This window comes from Cynocephalus volans, chromosome 8 (genome assembly GCF_027409185.1).
Source record: "Cynocephalus volans isolate mCynVol1 chromosome 8, mCynVol1.pri, whole genome shotgun sequence".
In the NCBI taxonomy this organism is placed as follows: Eukaryota; Metazoa; Chordata; class Mammalia; order Dermoptera; family Cynocephalidae; genus Cynocephalus; species Cynocephalus volans.
The window spans coordinates 148,502,556-148,518,171 of record NC_084467.1 but is presented as its reverse complement, the minus strand read 5'-3'; the positions used below and the strand labels follow the sequence as shown (position 1 = coordinate 148,518,171).

The 15,616-nt window shown below is 38.6% G+C and overlaps 1 protein-coding gene across 1 annotated transcript; it reads right to left on the bottom strand.

The window, feature by feature from the left end:
- Positions 1–4,423: 4,423 nt before the first annotated feature.
- LOC134383507 (src substrate cortactin-like) lies at positions 4,424–6,398 on the bottom strand. The gene has a single exon (XM_063104626.1). It carries the CDS (start codon positions 6,305–6,307, stop codon positions 4,766–4,768), a length of 1,542 nt encoding a protein of 513 aa, XP_062960696.1. The 5' UTR covers positions 6,308–6,398; the 3' UTR covers positions 4,424–4,765.
- Between the last annotated feature and the right edge of the window lie 9,218 nt (positions 6,399–15,616).

The window sequence follows — 15,616 nt, the reverse complement described above, 5'->3', positions numbered from 1 at the left end:
TGGACAGACCATTAGGTGTTGAGCAGATCAGAAATCATGATAATACCTAGTTTTGTATTTTGAGATGTATTGATATTGCAAAAACTAAAAGAATTATTTGATAACATCTGAGTGTGTAGGGTTCTAGCAAAATATATTACATATTGAAATAGTGAGGAATGTTATTGATTTTGTTTTTTGTTTTGTTTTAATTTATGAGATACATTGCGTCTCATATTTTCCCTATTTAAATATGTGTATATAGGACCCTCGATAAAGATGGTGGAATAGATGGAACCCAGTGTCACCCTCTCCCACAATCAATCAATTTACAACTATTAAAAAGCAACAAACTGCCAAGCTGGGGACACTAGAGATCAGGGGAAGAGGAAGAGAAATGTACAGAGTTCATGAAGGCAGGAGAAGTCACGATGAGAAAAAGAAAGGACCGCTCCAACAATTTTGGGCATCGACCACTTCAAGGCTGGCCCTGGTGAGCACATGGAACAGGAGCTGGCAAAACCTGCTGCTGTGCCCTTTTTATGAAGTTGCTTGGAGCCTGCAGGGGAGAAGAGGGACTTGGTGGCCCCCAGATCAGCAAGACCACAACCAGGGTTCCCACGGACCCACATAGGAATGAGGGGCCACAGACAACAGAAAAAAGAAGCCACTCAGAGGCCAGTGAGTCATTGCAAGGGATCAGCACGTGGCCTGTCCCATCGGAAGTGTTTGGAGTGCCAGCAGTGGGAGAAATGGGCCCACTGGGGGAACACTGGGGCACAGCAAGGACAGCTGATCTGCCCTCTAATCAGCACAGGCCCACTCAGTAGAGACTGGTCATGAATGTAGAACTGCAGGGGTACAGTTTGCTGAAAGGACTCAGGCCCAGACCCGAGTTTCTGCACAACCCAGATGTATCAGACCTTGCAAGACCCAGAAGCACTTACAAGGTCAGCAGTTAAAACAGGGGCTGAAGGAAAAGCCTTCCCCCAGAGAATCAGGAGCAAAGCAGAAATTTAGCTCAACCACAGGGCTCAAGTGCTGGTTCCCCTGTTTTAGAAGTAAGCAAAGGAACATGAATTAGTTCCAGTGCAGAGTTTAAGTGGTGGGAATAGCAATTAATCCAACACAGAACTGAACAAAAAAACAAAAAACCCCACAGATCAGAGACAAAGTTCTGATATTAACCAATAAAGGTCTAACACCACCAATGAACACCTATAAAACCTAGAAGGAACAGAAGCCCCACAGGCTCCCAAGCTGGGGCCATGGGGCGCCAAGGACCTCAGCCATGCCCCCTCATGTCTGCACTGAGCCCAGAGACAACCACTGAACCACCGCCAGAATCGCCTCAGGCCCCCAAGCTCTGGCGGTGCGGGGCTGAGGGCCTCAGCCACACACACCCAATGTTCACATTCCAGCCCAGCGACAACCACCAGGCCACTGCTAGAAGTGTCCTAGGCTCCCTAGCTAGGGCAGGAGGGATTCCAAAGCCCTCAACCACACCTCCCTGATGTCTGCATCAAGCCCAGCAACAACGACTGAGCCATGACTGGAATCACCCTAGGCCCCTGAGCCAGGGTGGTGGGGAGCCAGGGTGGTGGGGAGCCAAGGGCCTCAGCCACCTCGCTAAGAACTGGATCTAGTCCAGCAACAACTACCAGGCCACCACTGGAAGCTACCCGGTCTCCTGAGCCAGGGTAGTGGGGGGCCAAGGGCCTCAGTCATGCCCCCACCAAAGTCCACATCCAGCCAAACCAAGACCGAGCCACCACTGGGAGCCCCCTGGGGTACCCTGTCAGAATGAGGGTGGTGCCATGGGCCTTGACCATGCCCCTCCCTTCCTCTTCATCCCACCCTATCCTCCTTTTCCCTTCCCTCCCCCCTCCCCCAACTACACTGCAACATCTTAGAATGTAAAAAATGATAATAATAATAATAAATAAACTAAAGAAAAATTAAAATATTACTTCCCTATGTCTATTAACTCACGATGAAAAGCCAGTTCTCTCTTGCTTCTTTAAATACGCGGGAGAAAGCCTTTGAAAATGTTCATATATATCTATAATGTCCATATATATGTGTGTGTGTGTATATATATATATATATATATAAAATGGTGAATAAATTTTACCGTTTTCTGGGTACAACTTAACTATCTAACATGTCTGAGTTATACAACTTGTTTACTGTTAAATAGCTATATGTAGAAAATCACAAGGTCTAATAGATAATTAGATAGCATTTTATACATTGTATCAGAATTTTTTAACATTTTATTCTTGCATTAATTATATAAAATAGATGTATAGCTTGAGCTTTGTGTGTTTCCAGAATTCAAAAAAAATAAATCTTAATTATCCACTAGGAGCTCCTTTCAATACATCTTGAAATTTATGTCTGCTTAATTACTGGCAAAAGCATGAAACCATTCTTATGGGAACCAGTGTACTAATTAGAAAGAAATCCTTAGGCCTTAGAGATATCTTCTTTCATAACTATCAAAAATCAGTAACAATAGCTTTGATATATTCCATGAAAAAGAAGTTGTGAATTATCTATATGATGCCAGGAATCTAAGATTTTCTTTAAAAATGCTCTCATTTTCCTTAAAAAAATGCAATATTCATCAAAATTAATTTGAATGTTCTTTATTTATATAAGTGCAATAGGAAATTAAGTGTATTTTTATCTAATTTTTAATTTTGTTCACTGTCTTAAATGTACTTCATGAAAGTTCAACAGTAATGTACGTGTTATTATAATGTATCATGTGAAATATCTAAACTTACAAGTATTTCCCTTAATCTGTTATTTCAATTTTAATTTTCTAAAGTAAATCATATAAATAGTTCCCACTCCCATTTTTCATCTGAAAACACTGTAGCAGCCAAGAGGCACTCTCATGAGGCACAAATGTTCAATGCACACACACACATGAATGTTCAAGTCTTATGAAAATGTTGCTAAATTAGCTATTATAAATGATGGCAAATCATCAGAAGCTTTGCACTTCCAAGAGTTTTTTGTTTGTTTGTTTGTTTGTTTGTTTTTTCTACCAAGGAGGGGAAATACTTCAGTTTTCTGGTAAAAACTGCCTTATGTCAGCACTATACACCATTGAAGAAAGCTTTATTAATTGATAATGGAAACTTGAATTAACCTATTTCTGATGGCAAAAGCACTAATGTTTCTGCTTTTTAAAGTTTCTTTTTTCTCATTAATTCTGCAAGCATAGATACACTCAAGACAACAACAAAAGAAAAATGGAAAAAATATATAAGTAAGAGTAGAGAAATGGCAAGTGAATTAATTGCTCAAAGGTAAAGGAAGATAATGACTTTGAAAATATGACTTTCAAGTATTGCATTATAATATGTCATACCTCTGGAGCATACCTGATCTTCACTTTCAACGTCCCTACTTCTTTTCCTTTTTTTTTTTTTTTTTTTTTTTGGATCAAAAAAAGTTTATTCTGAGTATTTAATTTTGAAAAACCATATCTATGAGGTGTGCTACAGAAATTCAGATACAGCAAGTTGCATATAAAACCCAACCTAGTTGTGGTAAAGAAGGATTATGCAGAAATGCACTTCAGGAAAGAAAGCACGTGCCTTACAATCATCCAATGCCCCAAACACCTGAGACATGTCCACGTGAGCTTTTGGAAAGAGACACTGTCCACCCGACTGTGTGCGTGATTAGACTGGTCCAGCCTCCTGGTTTCTCGGGGGAGGTGGGTTTTTCCATGCAGTGAGGGGCCAGCAGTGTCCAAGGGCTGCCCCAGGGCATCTGGGGCAGGAACACTCATTTTTAGCCAAGTCAAGCGATCAAATTTTACTGTAATTGAACATCATATTTTGGCAAAAACAGCACGACTCCCTGGATGGGAAGAATGTTTCTGGCAGTTCACAATAGTCCCTGCCTTCCCACGGCTGGGGGACCATTTTGTCACAACAGACATACACACCACATCCCCAGCTACACCACGTCCAGGAGACTGAGCGGTGGTCAAGACGCAGGCCTAGTGCCAATAGGCTGAGCCCAGCACTAGCCGCCACCTTCCCGGTAAGCCCCAGAGCCTTGCACTGTGGGTCCAGATCTGGAGGCAAGCGAGAGAAGGGACCATTCGAAGGACTCAGAGACTCCATGGCGGGGGCAGGAGTAGAGGCTCAGCCACCCTCCTGAGACAAGGCATCAGGGAAGGTGTAGAGACAGGACGAGCCAAGAAGGCGGCCCAGGAGAAAGACCGGCTCTTTGCTTCAAGTCTCTGAGCACCTGGGGATGTCACAGATGACAGGTGTGGGGTTCTCCACCCAATGCTGAAGCTGCTGTGCTTTCTAGCCGTTTGCCTCCATTGTGACTTTCCATCAGGACTTTCCCTCTTCTTCCAAACACTGAGACTCCCAGAGACACCCTCACCCAGGACCCGCCATCGAGCCAGATATCAGCATGAAAGACCTTGGGTTTGTCCTTCAGGACCCTGCCTGCTCGAGATGGGCACAGGGACAACACACACTACTGACCTCAAGAGAACTAAAGGTCCTTGAAGTGGCTACACTTGACAGTCTATTTGGCAAAGAAGGAAAACACCTTAAATGCATAAAAACAATTACCAAAGTCCTCCCAGGAACATCATACAATATATTAGCAAATTCTGTGGCGTAAACATTGTCGAAAGCATCAGCAAAAGTATGAAATATAAAAGCAGTATGTATATTCCCCACCCCACCCTCAAAGATGAAAGGAGGACAGGCGGAGGCATGACCTGCAGCATGGTGGGCACCTACTGCCGCAGTTCCACGTAGTTGGCAGGGAAGAGCCCGTAGCGGCCCTTGCACACCCCACGCCACCAGCCGTCATCGATCATCTCGATGTTGGTGATGATGTCGTCAGGGTCAAAAGAGATTTCGTCATCTCCCGCAGCCTGATAGTCATAGAGGGCAATGGCCGTAATCCCCAAGTCATTTTCATATTCGTCATAGGCGTTTTCCTCTGCTTGGTAGTGGCCGGGGGCCTCTGTGGTTTCATAGACAGCCTCCGGGGCGTAGGCCGGGCCCTGCAGGCTGCTGGCCTGCTGGTAGTCGGCGCCCTCCTTGCTGTACACAGGCTCCGGCTCACTCCCGCCCTCGGGGCTACTGTAGCTTGGCTCTGCCTTGAATGAAGCCGCGTCCTCATAGACGGGGCTGGTGGGCGGCCCCTCCTCAGCTGGCTGCGGAGCTGGGGACGCAGGGGGCGTCTGCTTTTTGGCTCTGGCTTGCTCCTGCAGCTCCCTCCGGGCCTCCTCCTGCTCCTGCCTCTCCTTGGCCATCCTCGGTGCTCGCTCCGCCTCCGCCTTCCGCCTGTCCTCCTGCTCCTTCTCCTTGGCAAGGTTTTCAAAGTTGGCTCTGATGTTACTGGTTTTGCTGGTGACGGCTTCGACAGGGATCGTCTTCTGGTAAGCAGAGGACACCTTTGCAACGTCTTCAAAGGTTGAAGCGTTCTTATCCATCCGATCCTTCTGCACGCCATATTTCCCACCAAATCCTTTGGAATAGTCTTTTTGGGATTCATGCAGCTGCAATTTCTCCTGGTGATCCCAGCCAAGGGCACATTTGTCTTGTCTGTCTGTCTGCACACCAAATTTTCCTCCAAACCCTTTCACATAGTCTCTCTGTGACTCGTGCTTCTCCGTCTTGCCCTGGTAGTCGAAGCCCACAGCGCTCTTGTCCACCTTGTCTTTGTCAATGCCATACTTGCCACCAAAGCCTCTGGAGTAATCTCTCTGTGACTCGTGCTTCTCCGTCTTGCCCTGGTAGTCGAAGCCCACGGCGCTCTTGTCCACGCGGTCAGCCTGCACACCGTACTTGCCGCCGAAACCACTCGAGTAGTCTTTCTGGGAGGCGTGCTTCTCGGTCTTGCCTTGGTACTCAAAGCCCACAGCAGACTGATCAACTCTGTCCATCTGGACCCCAAACTTGCCTCCAAAACCCCGGACTGAGTCAACCTGCGAGCAGTGCTTGGAAAGTTTTGACTGATATTCATGGCCGACAGCTGATTTATCCATTCTGTCTTGTTCCACGCCAAATTTCCCTCCATAGCCGTGGGAGGCTTTTGGTCCTGTTTCCAGCTCCTTCTCCTTAAGGGTCTGGTGTTCTTGAAAAACATTCTCTCTCAGCTTGTGTATGTTGATGTGCTCCTGGTGCCCGGACCCCTGCACAGTTTTGGCGCCCCATCTTTGTTCTTTTTCACTGACATCATTCACAAAATCGGGGTCAGTTTCCCAGTCGTCAGCTCCCCCATCATCCGGGGTGATGGACACGGCGTGGCCTGCCGAAGCTTTCCACATCTTTCTTTCCGGCTGAAGATGAAAGGCTGGTCACAAAACTCTGTTTAAAACACAGTAATCCAATGAAGAACTTCCAGGCATTTGGGAATGATTCCGTTCAATGTGTAAATTTTCGTGACCTTGAATCTGGCAATAGTTTCTCAGATGTGACACCTCACCCGCCGCTCCCAGGATCCGGCTCCCCCTACTTCTTTTCCTATGCTAGTTAATGTGCATTCATTTTTCTTTAATGATTTCAACCTTAAGTTGTATTAAGGTTTTTCTCTTTAATGGTAGAATTTGAGAAACTACATTCAAAATATAAAATATTAACTGGAAAATTATTCTCTTTCTAAAACTCAGATTGGTATAATTTAGAATGGTAGTTGTGGATTTGTATTGTGATAATTTTCCTGTGCTGGAACTACATTTCCTAGAATTCAAAACCAGTGTGAGCAGTGGCCAGATGATTTGTGTAAGCTTTCCAATGTGACACTGAAACATCAAAAATATTCTTTTACACCAAAAAGTTCAGTGCAGTTCACATTTGTCCTTCCTTATTTTCTGGGTTATCTTACTGTCGTGGGCAGCAGCCGGACTCACAGCTCCTTTAGCTCCCCCTGGAAATTTTCCATTATCTTCTGCCATTCCTGGGACAGATGCATGTTTAGGTTCATGACAAATGGTGCCAGGCTCTCCTGTAGGTAGCATACATCATTGAAGTCAGAGTCTTGGAGGCAGTGAGTGGCCAGATGGGTCCCAGCTCACTCCTTGTTCCAATTTTGCTTCCCCATCTCCCAATCTTTTGTTCCCTAGTATCTGCCCTGCTGACTCAGGCCTAACACCAAATGCAAAAGTAGCAGCTTAACAGTTTAACAACTCCCACAATAGCGTAAGATCCAATCCTTATAATAAATACACATTTACCTATGTACAAAAATGTACCATCCATCTATTTATCTATCTATCATTGCCTAATTATTTTGTTTAGCATCTTTAATTGAACCTGAAATAATAGTCTCAACATAACAGAATAAAAATTACAAGGTTTATCTAGGTGCTTTCTATTCGATTACATCAGAGACTGAGTTCCAGAAAGCTGATCATATTTTCATCATTATTGATAAAGCTGCCTTTGGTTTTAGGACATATGGCAAAAAATTATGCGTTATTCTGAAACTTGGGAGATATCACATTTGGAGGATAGTATTGACACTCCACCCAGATCCCCTCAGAGCATTCCCACAGTTTCCGTGTGCGGATCCATTTTTGCTGTGGTTATCATCCAACTCATAGCCACAATATTCTCTTGAAGACTGCCTTATATGCACAGAGAAATGAAATTGCCTGGGAGTTAAAATTTCACTGTATCAGCTCATACCCAATTACTGATCGGCTATGAAAGCCCAGCTGTCTTGTCTCAAAACAGGCCTAAGTTTGAGATGTAGTTCATGCTCCAGAGCTGCATCCTCATCACTCCAGGACATCATATGGGACTCTGGATCCTTGTTCTTTACTAGTCTCCTTATGGAATATTTCCCTAATAAATTATCTGTACGTGATTTCTCATTCCCTTCATATTTTGGCAAATTTAGTTAAAATATAATGGAATGGACAAATCAGGAATGGGTGTTCATTCTTAAATAAGACCTCATGAAGAAGTGAGAGAAGAATCTTGTAAACAAGCTATTGTAATAAATGTGACCTAAACCATGATTAATGGTATACTATCAGTTTCACATACAAGAATTCTGGCAAGCACCATGTTTTTATCTTTTTTTTTTTAGAAAATATTTTGAAAATGTCCAAAACCAAATGAAATATAACCCAGAAAGGAAAAGATTTTAAATAGTCAATGGCATTTTTTAAAGTAATTTTTTTTCATTGTTATATATTAATTAATGAAATAACGTCACTATAGTATATTGACAAGGACAATGGCTGTGAATCAAGAACAAATTTGTAGTCACTGACATATGCAAAATGCATGATCATTTATGTACTATATAATTATTGCTTACATTTCTTTTCTAAGAAGCAAATTATTCTAACAATACGTAAAATGTATTTTCCATTTGCAAATATGCAATTAACCTTTAATAGCATATTAAATCAATGGGAAAGTCTTTACTTTCCATTCACAGACATTTGTTCTATGATTTAATAAGGATATGATTTAATTTACTCAGTCATCCTTGAATTTCTATGAGCCCATATTCATTATTTGTCCTCTTGAGGTTGCTTGTTTAAACGTAATAATTTAATTACAATTTTTCTCCTTGTTATTAATGGACTGATTTACTTAATTATTAATGCTTTTTCATTTAGTATATTTGTTAAAAATCCCTTTTATTATGTGATTACTTTGGCTAGCATTAACTCATTTGTAATGCTAACATGATTCCATCTTTCATAGGACAAGGAGATGAGGTGACAGCTAATCAATGATTGACTTTGTCCGTACGTTGTTCAACAGTCAAGGATAAAGCATGTCAATCAGTTATAATTACCTCAGCCAAAAAGTCATGTGTCCCATCAGCTCCCAAAGATTAAAGGTAAGAAAGAGTTAGCACCATTGAGTGCTCAATTTTATTGTCCTCTGTTTTACTTTAATTAACAAAAAGAAATATTGAGTTAATTCCCCCTCTCAGACCTACCCATTGATTTTTATATAAGCATTTTCTTGTCCTTGGCTTAGTAGTCAAGAGATTTTAACCTTTAATTATATCCATAGATTAAAAAAACATACGCCAAGTAAATTCATGGAATAATGTGAATTAGAATGATCATGAAGGTTGGAATTAGAAAACACTGCCATTTATTACTGATATAGCCCTGGGCAAGTTACTTCAGTTTCCTAACCCTGTTTTTGCATTTCTACTGTGTTGGTTAATATTTCAAGGGATGTTAAGGAGTATAAAGGCAAAAATATATGTGAAAGCATCTAACATAGGTGTTACTCAGAGGAGAAAAAGTAAATGTTTGAGGGAATAAATACTTTGACAAGATTAATATTTTTAATATAATTCTTGAAATTAAAACAAAGAGTTGCACAGTTTAGTTTAACCCATCCTTTCCATAGGGATTAATCTTTATGCTTATGTTTCAAAGTAAAAAAAAAAAAAAAAAACAAAGTAAAAACTATTCATTTTATATTATATTTAAAATAAACAGGCACATCATGTATGTACACACATACAGGGAACATGGAGGTTTAAATAAATAGGGGAACAGCAGATCATCTTTTCTCTGGAAGGCAAACCAAATCCTTTATGAATCCCCAAAATATTGTGACCTTAAATTGATGGTACTTTATAAGCTTTGGATTTTTTAAGTTGTTTTTGTTTACTTGTTTATTTTTGCTTGTTTTCTTGACAACATATTTCTTTAAATTTCTTAATTAAAACATTTATTTTTATAAAACTTTCAAAGTTAACCCATTAGTCTCATGTGGATACAAACATTTTTTTTTTAAATGTAACTTCTTGAAGTAACTCATTGAGAAATTTGTAACCTGAAATGTATAATTCAGCATGTCAGAATGCCAGGCACTCAGTCCCCAATGGACTTGTAGTCCAAGGTTGTAAGGATGTGAGGTTAAGAGTATCATCAAGAGTCAAAAGATTACAGAAACAGCCAGGCACTTTCCATCTTTGCTTCTGGACAGCCAACACATATGGTTCCTGTCATAAGGCAATTTTTAGTGACCACTGGAGCCTTTCAAATGGAAATCCAGTAACCTTGAGCACAGACAGTCTGGCAGCATCAGTACTTTTTCAGAAAGATCTTTGAGTCATTTCAAAGTGACTCAGTACACTGTAACTTGAGGCAAATTTTGAATCAAAGAGGCAGTAATTAAATGTAAAGAAAAAAAAAAGGAATGACTTAGCAGTTATTGTGGAAGATTGAGAAAGTATATCTCCTTTGATACAGATAAAATTAAATATTATACCTGCATGAGGGGTGAAAGAAAATGTGAGGAACTGATATTTGTGTAACAGTAGGAATTACATACTATCACTTGCATACGTGTCTTTCTTTCCAATGTTCTGTGAAAATCAAATTACAGAATTTTCTTTGTCTATAGTGACAGAGCCGGGTCTGGAGTTAGAGAACAACCAAGTTAATCTTAGAGGTAAATAAAGTTACTATTTTCAGGATCTCTTCCCTTCATCTTTCCCCTTTTTTCCCATTATAGGTGTAACTGCTATGGAATCTAAGGTTACTGAAATAAGAACAAAAGTCAGTCTGCACTGTAGGAACTTAAACAAAAAGACAAACAAATAAAGAATTGTATCTTGCAGCCACAGATTTATTGATATCGTGCAATGCAAAATTTCAAGCCAGGTTTAGAGCAAATTTTGACAAAATTTAAAGATGGCTTTTTTCTGCCTATTTTTTTACAGTAGTTTATGGCTCTTCCATTACCACAAAAGCCTGCATAACATAATAAGCCATGGTGAGGTTGTTCAGGAGGTGATAGGGTCTGGAATAGGGTTTTTTCTTTCTATTAAGAAACATTTATAGTAAATATTTAATCTCCACATAGACTCTTAGAGTTATTGTGTACATCTCCAGCCCATTAGCATTAGATAATTTGCTAATTGATGTGTACCTGAAAATCAAGGCACCATAAGATAAAGCTTAGAAAGCATATGTGCCTGCTCTGTTTCTAGGCATGAGTAGAAAAAGACAATACTCAAATATTAGTACACTGAACATTTCAGATGGGGAAAACAGGAATTCCAGGGTGTACTTATACCCTAAAAATGAAAGGAGGATACATGAGCATGTCTTTGGATGGTAATTAACCATAACTAAAGTTAGCCAATGAAGGAAAAGGAACTATGCAAAAAAATAAAAGAAAAAGAAGGAACAGAGAACACAGAACAAACTTCCACCTGGCTTTATACCTCTTCACTTAAAGAAATGATTTAATAGATTACCTCAATTTATAATTTATCCTTTAAATACTTAATTCGTAAGAAATTAGAGGAAGAGGAAGACATTTTACAGACTCTTTTATTTCCCCTATACAAAACATGAGTCTTCGAGGAAAGAATAGAAGGCAACATTTCTGGGCCACGTTTAATAATATTTTATTTTCGTAGTGAAAAAGATAACGATGTGGAATTTTATTGGACTAGGAGGTGTAGTTTCATTAAGTGATCTAACAGACTGTTCACTTGCACACTGACACAGATGAGGCAATATGTCCAGAAAAATGAAACAGTAAGATAGCACAAGTGTCATTACATTTTTTTTTTTTTTTTTTTGCTGTGGACACGCTTAATAAAGGTACCGTCAGCTACACTACACACATCTTAGCTAAACATATTTCAGGATCGGTGAATCTAGCTATGCTTTGCAGAATCTTCTGTACTACCAGTATTGAAGATTCATTCTTGCAGTATATTACTTATCACTTCAATCTAAGTGCTAGATGCATTTTCTAGCATGCACTGACATTATCCTCTTTTATAAATTCTTAGAGGATGAACTGATAGTTTGGAGCCTGAGACTGAACAAAAGCAGCACTTCTTGCTTGGGTGAAAGAACTAGAATATGCAGTTATGGGAGAAGTAAAAGAATTCAATACATTTTTACAAGAAATATACTTTTGTAGAAAACAATGCTTTAACTGAAAAACAAATTTTTGTAGTATTCATCCAGTTTTATAATGTTTTATTTAAACCATAAATAATGAACTAGAAAATTTTCTGCTTATAATGCAAATTACAAAATAATCATGGGGGAAGATTTATAGAAAGTATGTTAATTAAATAGACCAAAAATGATAAAATAATATAAAATATACTTCTAGTCAAAATATTGCTACACACCTTAATAATTTCAAACTTACTGTCCTACAATAGATCAGACTTAAAGGAGGAACTTTATCCAGGTCATACAAGTTTCGAAGGAAATTTTCATGAGAATATTAGGAAGAATTTTAAAATTATTTTTAAATTATTATTACTTGTGTTAAAATACACATAGGATAAAATTTACCATCTTAACCATTTTTAAGTGTTTTAAGTTCAGTAGTATTAAGTACATTCATATTGTTTTGCAACTGTTTCCAGAATTCGTTATACAACTACCCATTCCCCTCCTACTTCAGCCCCTGATAACAACTCTTCTACCTTTTGTCTTAATGAATTTGACTACTCGAGGTACCACATGTAATGGAATCATATAATATGAGTCCTTTGTGACTGGATTATTTCCTTTAGCATAATGTCTTCCATATTACAGCATGCTTCAGAACTTTCTTCCTTTTTAAGGCTGAATATTCCTTTGTATTCATATACTACATTTTATTTATCCATTTATCTATGGATGGACACTTGATTACTTCCATTTTTTTGGCTATTGTGAATACTATTCCTATGAATGTGGGTTGCAAATACCTCTTTGAGTCTCTGCTTTTGATTCATATGAATATATACCCAGAAGTGGAATTGTTGGATAATATGGTAATTCTATATTTAAATTCTATATTTAGTTTTTGAGGAAACTTCGTACTGTTTTCCGTGAGGGCTGCACCATTTTACATTCCTACCTACAGTGCTCAAAGGTCCCGATTTCTCCACATCCTCATCAACAAGTGTTAGTCTCTGGTTTTTGGTAGTCACCATCTTAATGGATGTGGGGTAGTATCTTATTATGGTTTTAATTTCCATTTTCCTGATGAATAGTGATATTGAGCATCTTTCCATGTGCTTGTTGGCCATTTGAATATCTCCTTTGGAAATATGTTCATTCAAATTCATTACCCATTTTTGAGTTTGGCTATTAGTTTTTCCATTATTGAGTTACAGAAATGTGTATTAGTCTGTTTTCATTGCTTATAACAAAATACATGGAACTGGGTGATTTGTAAGAAAATGAAATTGATTGCTTTCAGTTTTGGAGGCTGGGAAGTCCAAAGTCCAGGGAACACATTTGGTGAGGGCCTTGGTGGTGGCAACAGTGACCCAAGGGTCTCACATGGCAAAAAAATGGCAAAGCAGAGAGAGTGATAGTTCCTCATGCACCCTTCTTCTAAAGCCTCAAGAACCACACCCATGACCATCATTTTTAATCTGTTCAATAGGTATGGTCCTAAAATCTAATCAGTTTTTCAAGGCCCCACCTTGCAATTACCATAATAGGATTTCCCACTCTCTTAATAGTCATAATGGAGAATAAGCTGCTAATACATAAAACTTGGGAGACACAACCCATATCACAGTGCTTTATATATTGTGGATATTAACACTTGATATAGTTGGGATATGTTGTCCCCCTGAAAGCTCATGTTGAAATCTGATCCTCAATGTGGCAGTGTTGGGAGGTATTTGAGTAATGGGAGCAGATCCTCATGAGTAGATTAATGTCTTCTCTGGGAGGAGGGTGTTGGTGGGGTAGTGAGTGAGTTCTCACTCCATTACTTTCCCCAAGAGCTGGTCATTTAATGGACCCAGGCACCTCCCCTCTCTTTCTCTCTTGCTTCCTCTCACCATGTGATCTCCTTGCACTTGGTAGCTGCCCTGCCACTTTCCACCGTGAGTAGAAGCAGCCTGAGGACTGCACCAGATGCAGCTGTTCCAGAATCCTGAGCCAAATAAAACATTTTTCTTTATAAATTACACAGTCTCAGGTATTCTGTTATAGCAACACAACCTATCATATATATTATTTTCAAATATTTCTCCTATTCCATAGGTTGCATTTTTACTTTATTGCTTCCTTTGATGGTCAGAAATTTTTAATTTTGATGTAGTCAATTTACCTATATTTACTTTTGTTGCCTGTTTTTGTTGTCATCGTGTAAGAAATCATTGTCAAATCCACTGTAGAGAAGTTTTCCCCTTATATTTACTTCTAAGGGTTTTACGATTTTAGACTTTACATTTAGGTCTTTGGTCCATTTTCTTTTAATTTTTGTAGATGTTGTAAGGTCATGTTTTCAGCTCATTTTTGAGATGTGGATATCCAGTTTCCCAAGACTATTTGTTGAAAAACTGCCTTTTCCTTGTTAAATGGTCTTGGAGCCCTTGTCAGAAATCGTTTGATCATATATATGAAGGCTTATTTCTGATCTCTCTATTCTATTCTATTTGTTTATATGTCTGTCTTAATGCCAGTATTACACTGTTTTGATTATTGTAACTTTGCATTAAGTTTTGAAATTGGGAAGTGTGCAGACTCCAACTTTGTTCTTTTTCAAGATGTTTTTGGCCATTGGGAGTCCCTTAAAACATTTTATGAATTTTAGGATATATTTTTCTGCTTCTGCAAAAAGTGCCATTAGGATTTTGAGAGCAACTACATCAAGTCGGTAGACAGCCTATGGGTAGCATTGACATCTTACATTCTTAAATTTTCTAAACCTTGAGAACAAGGTATCTTCCCATTTATTTGTCTTTAAATTTCTTACAGTAACATTTTATAGTTTTCAGTGTACAAGACTTTTGCCTCCTCATATAAGTATTCTTTTTGATGTTATTAATGGAATTTTTTGCTTCATTTGATTTTTTTATTTTTCATGTTAGTAGATAAAAACACAACTTATTTTTACATGTTGACTTGTATATTATGATTTTGCAGATTTGTTTTTAGTTCTAATGTTTTATGGACTGTTTAGAGATTGGGAGATTTTTTAAAAGAAATTTTGAATAATTTGATGATCTTTGAGAAGTCGGTATAGGAATGACTATTTTTATGGTCTTTATTATCTCTTTTAAATTTTCCCTATAACTAGCATTGTTGTGCATGCCTATGTCTTTGAAGGATAAAAATTGCTGGCACCCTGAAATTTAATTTCTGTAGCTTTGATCTTTCTAAACTTACCCCTTTATTTTTAATCTTTCTTTTTAATTAAGACACTATGGATAAGCTGTAAAAGAAATAATAATAATCAAAGAATCCCGGCAGTACTTTGAGTTATAAAACAAGTGTAAAGTATCTCTTGCCAGTTTTCTTATGCTTATACATCTTTATGTGTTTTTATTTTATTTCTCAAAAATAATGTTATTAATATATTTGTTATATATGTATATGGTTCCTGTTATTTGTATTAGCTACCTAATGTTTTATTGAATAAAACATCATAATTTATTTAAAAATTGTGCAATTGATGGACTTTTGATTGCTCACAAGTTCCTGTCTATCAGGAACAACATTGAGATGACTATTCTTACATATGTACTTTTATGCACACTTTTATATAGTTTTATGAGATTAATTTCTGCCAGGATAACAGCATATTTCCAAACTGAGAGGGGAGAAATAATTATTGTCCCCTTTGATTGTTGTACTGCATCTTTTGAAACAATCTTTTAT

Coding starts and splice junctions, on each gene's coding strand:
- LOC134383507 (XM_063104626.1), bottom strand. CDS start 6,307: ATGTGGAAAGCTTCGGCAGGCCACGCCGTGTCCATCACCCCGGATGAT.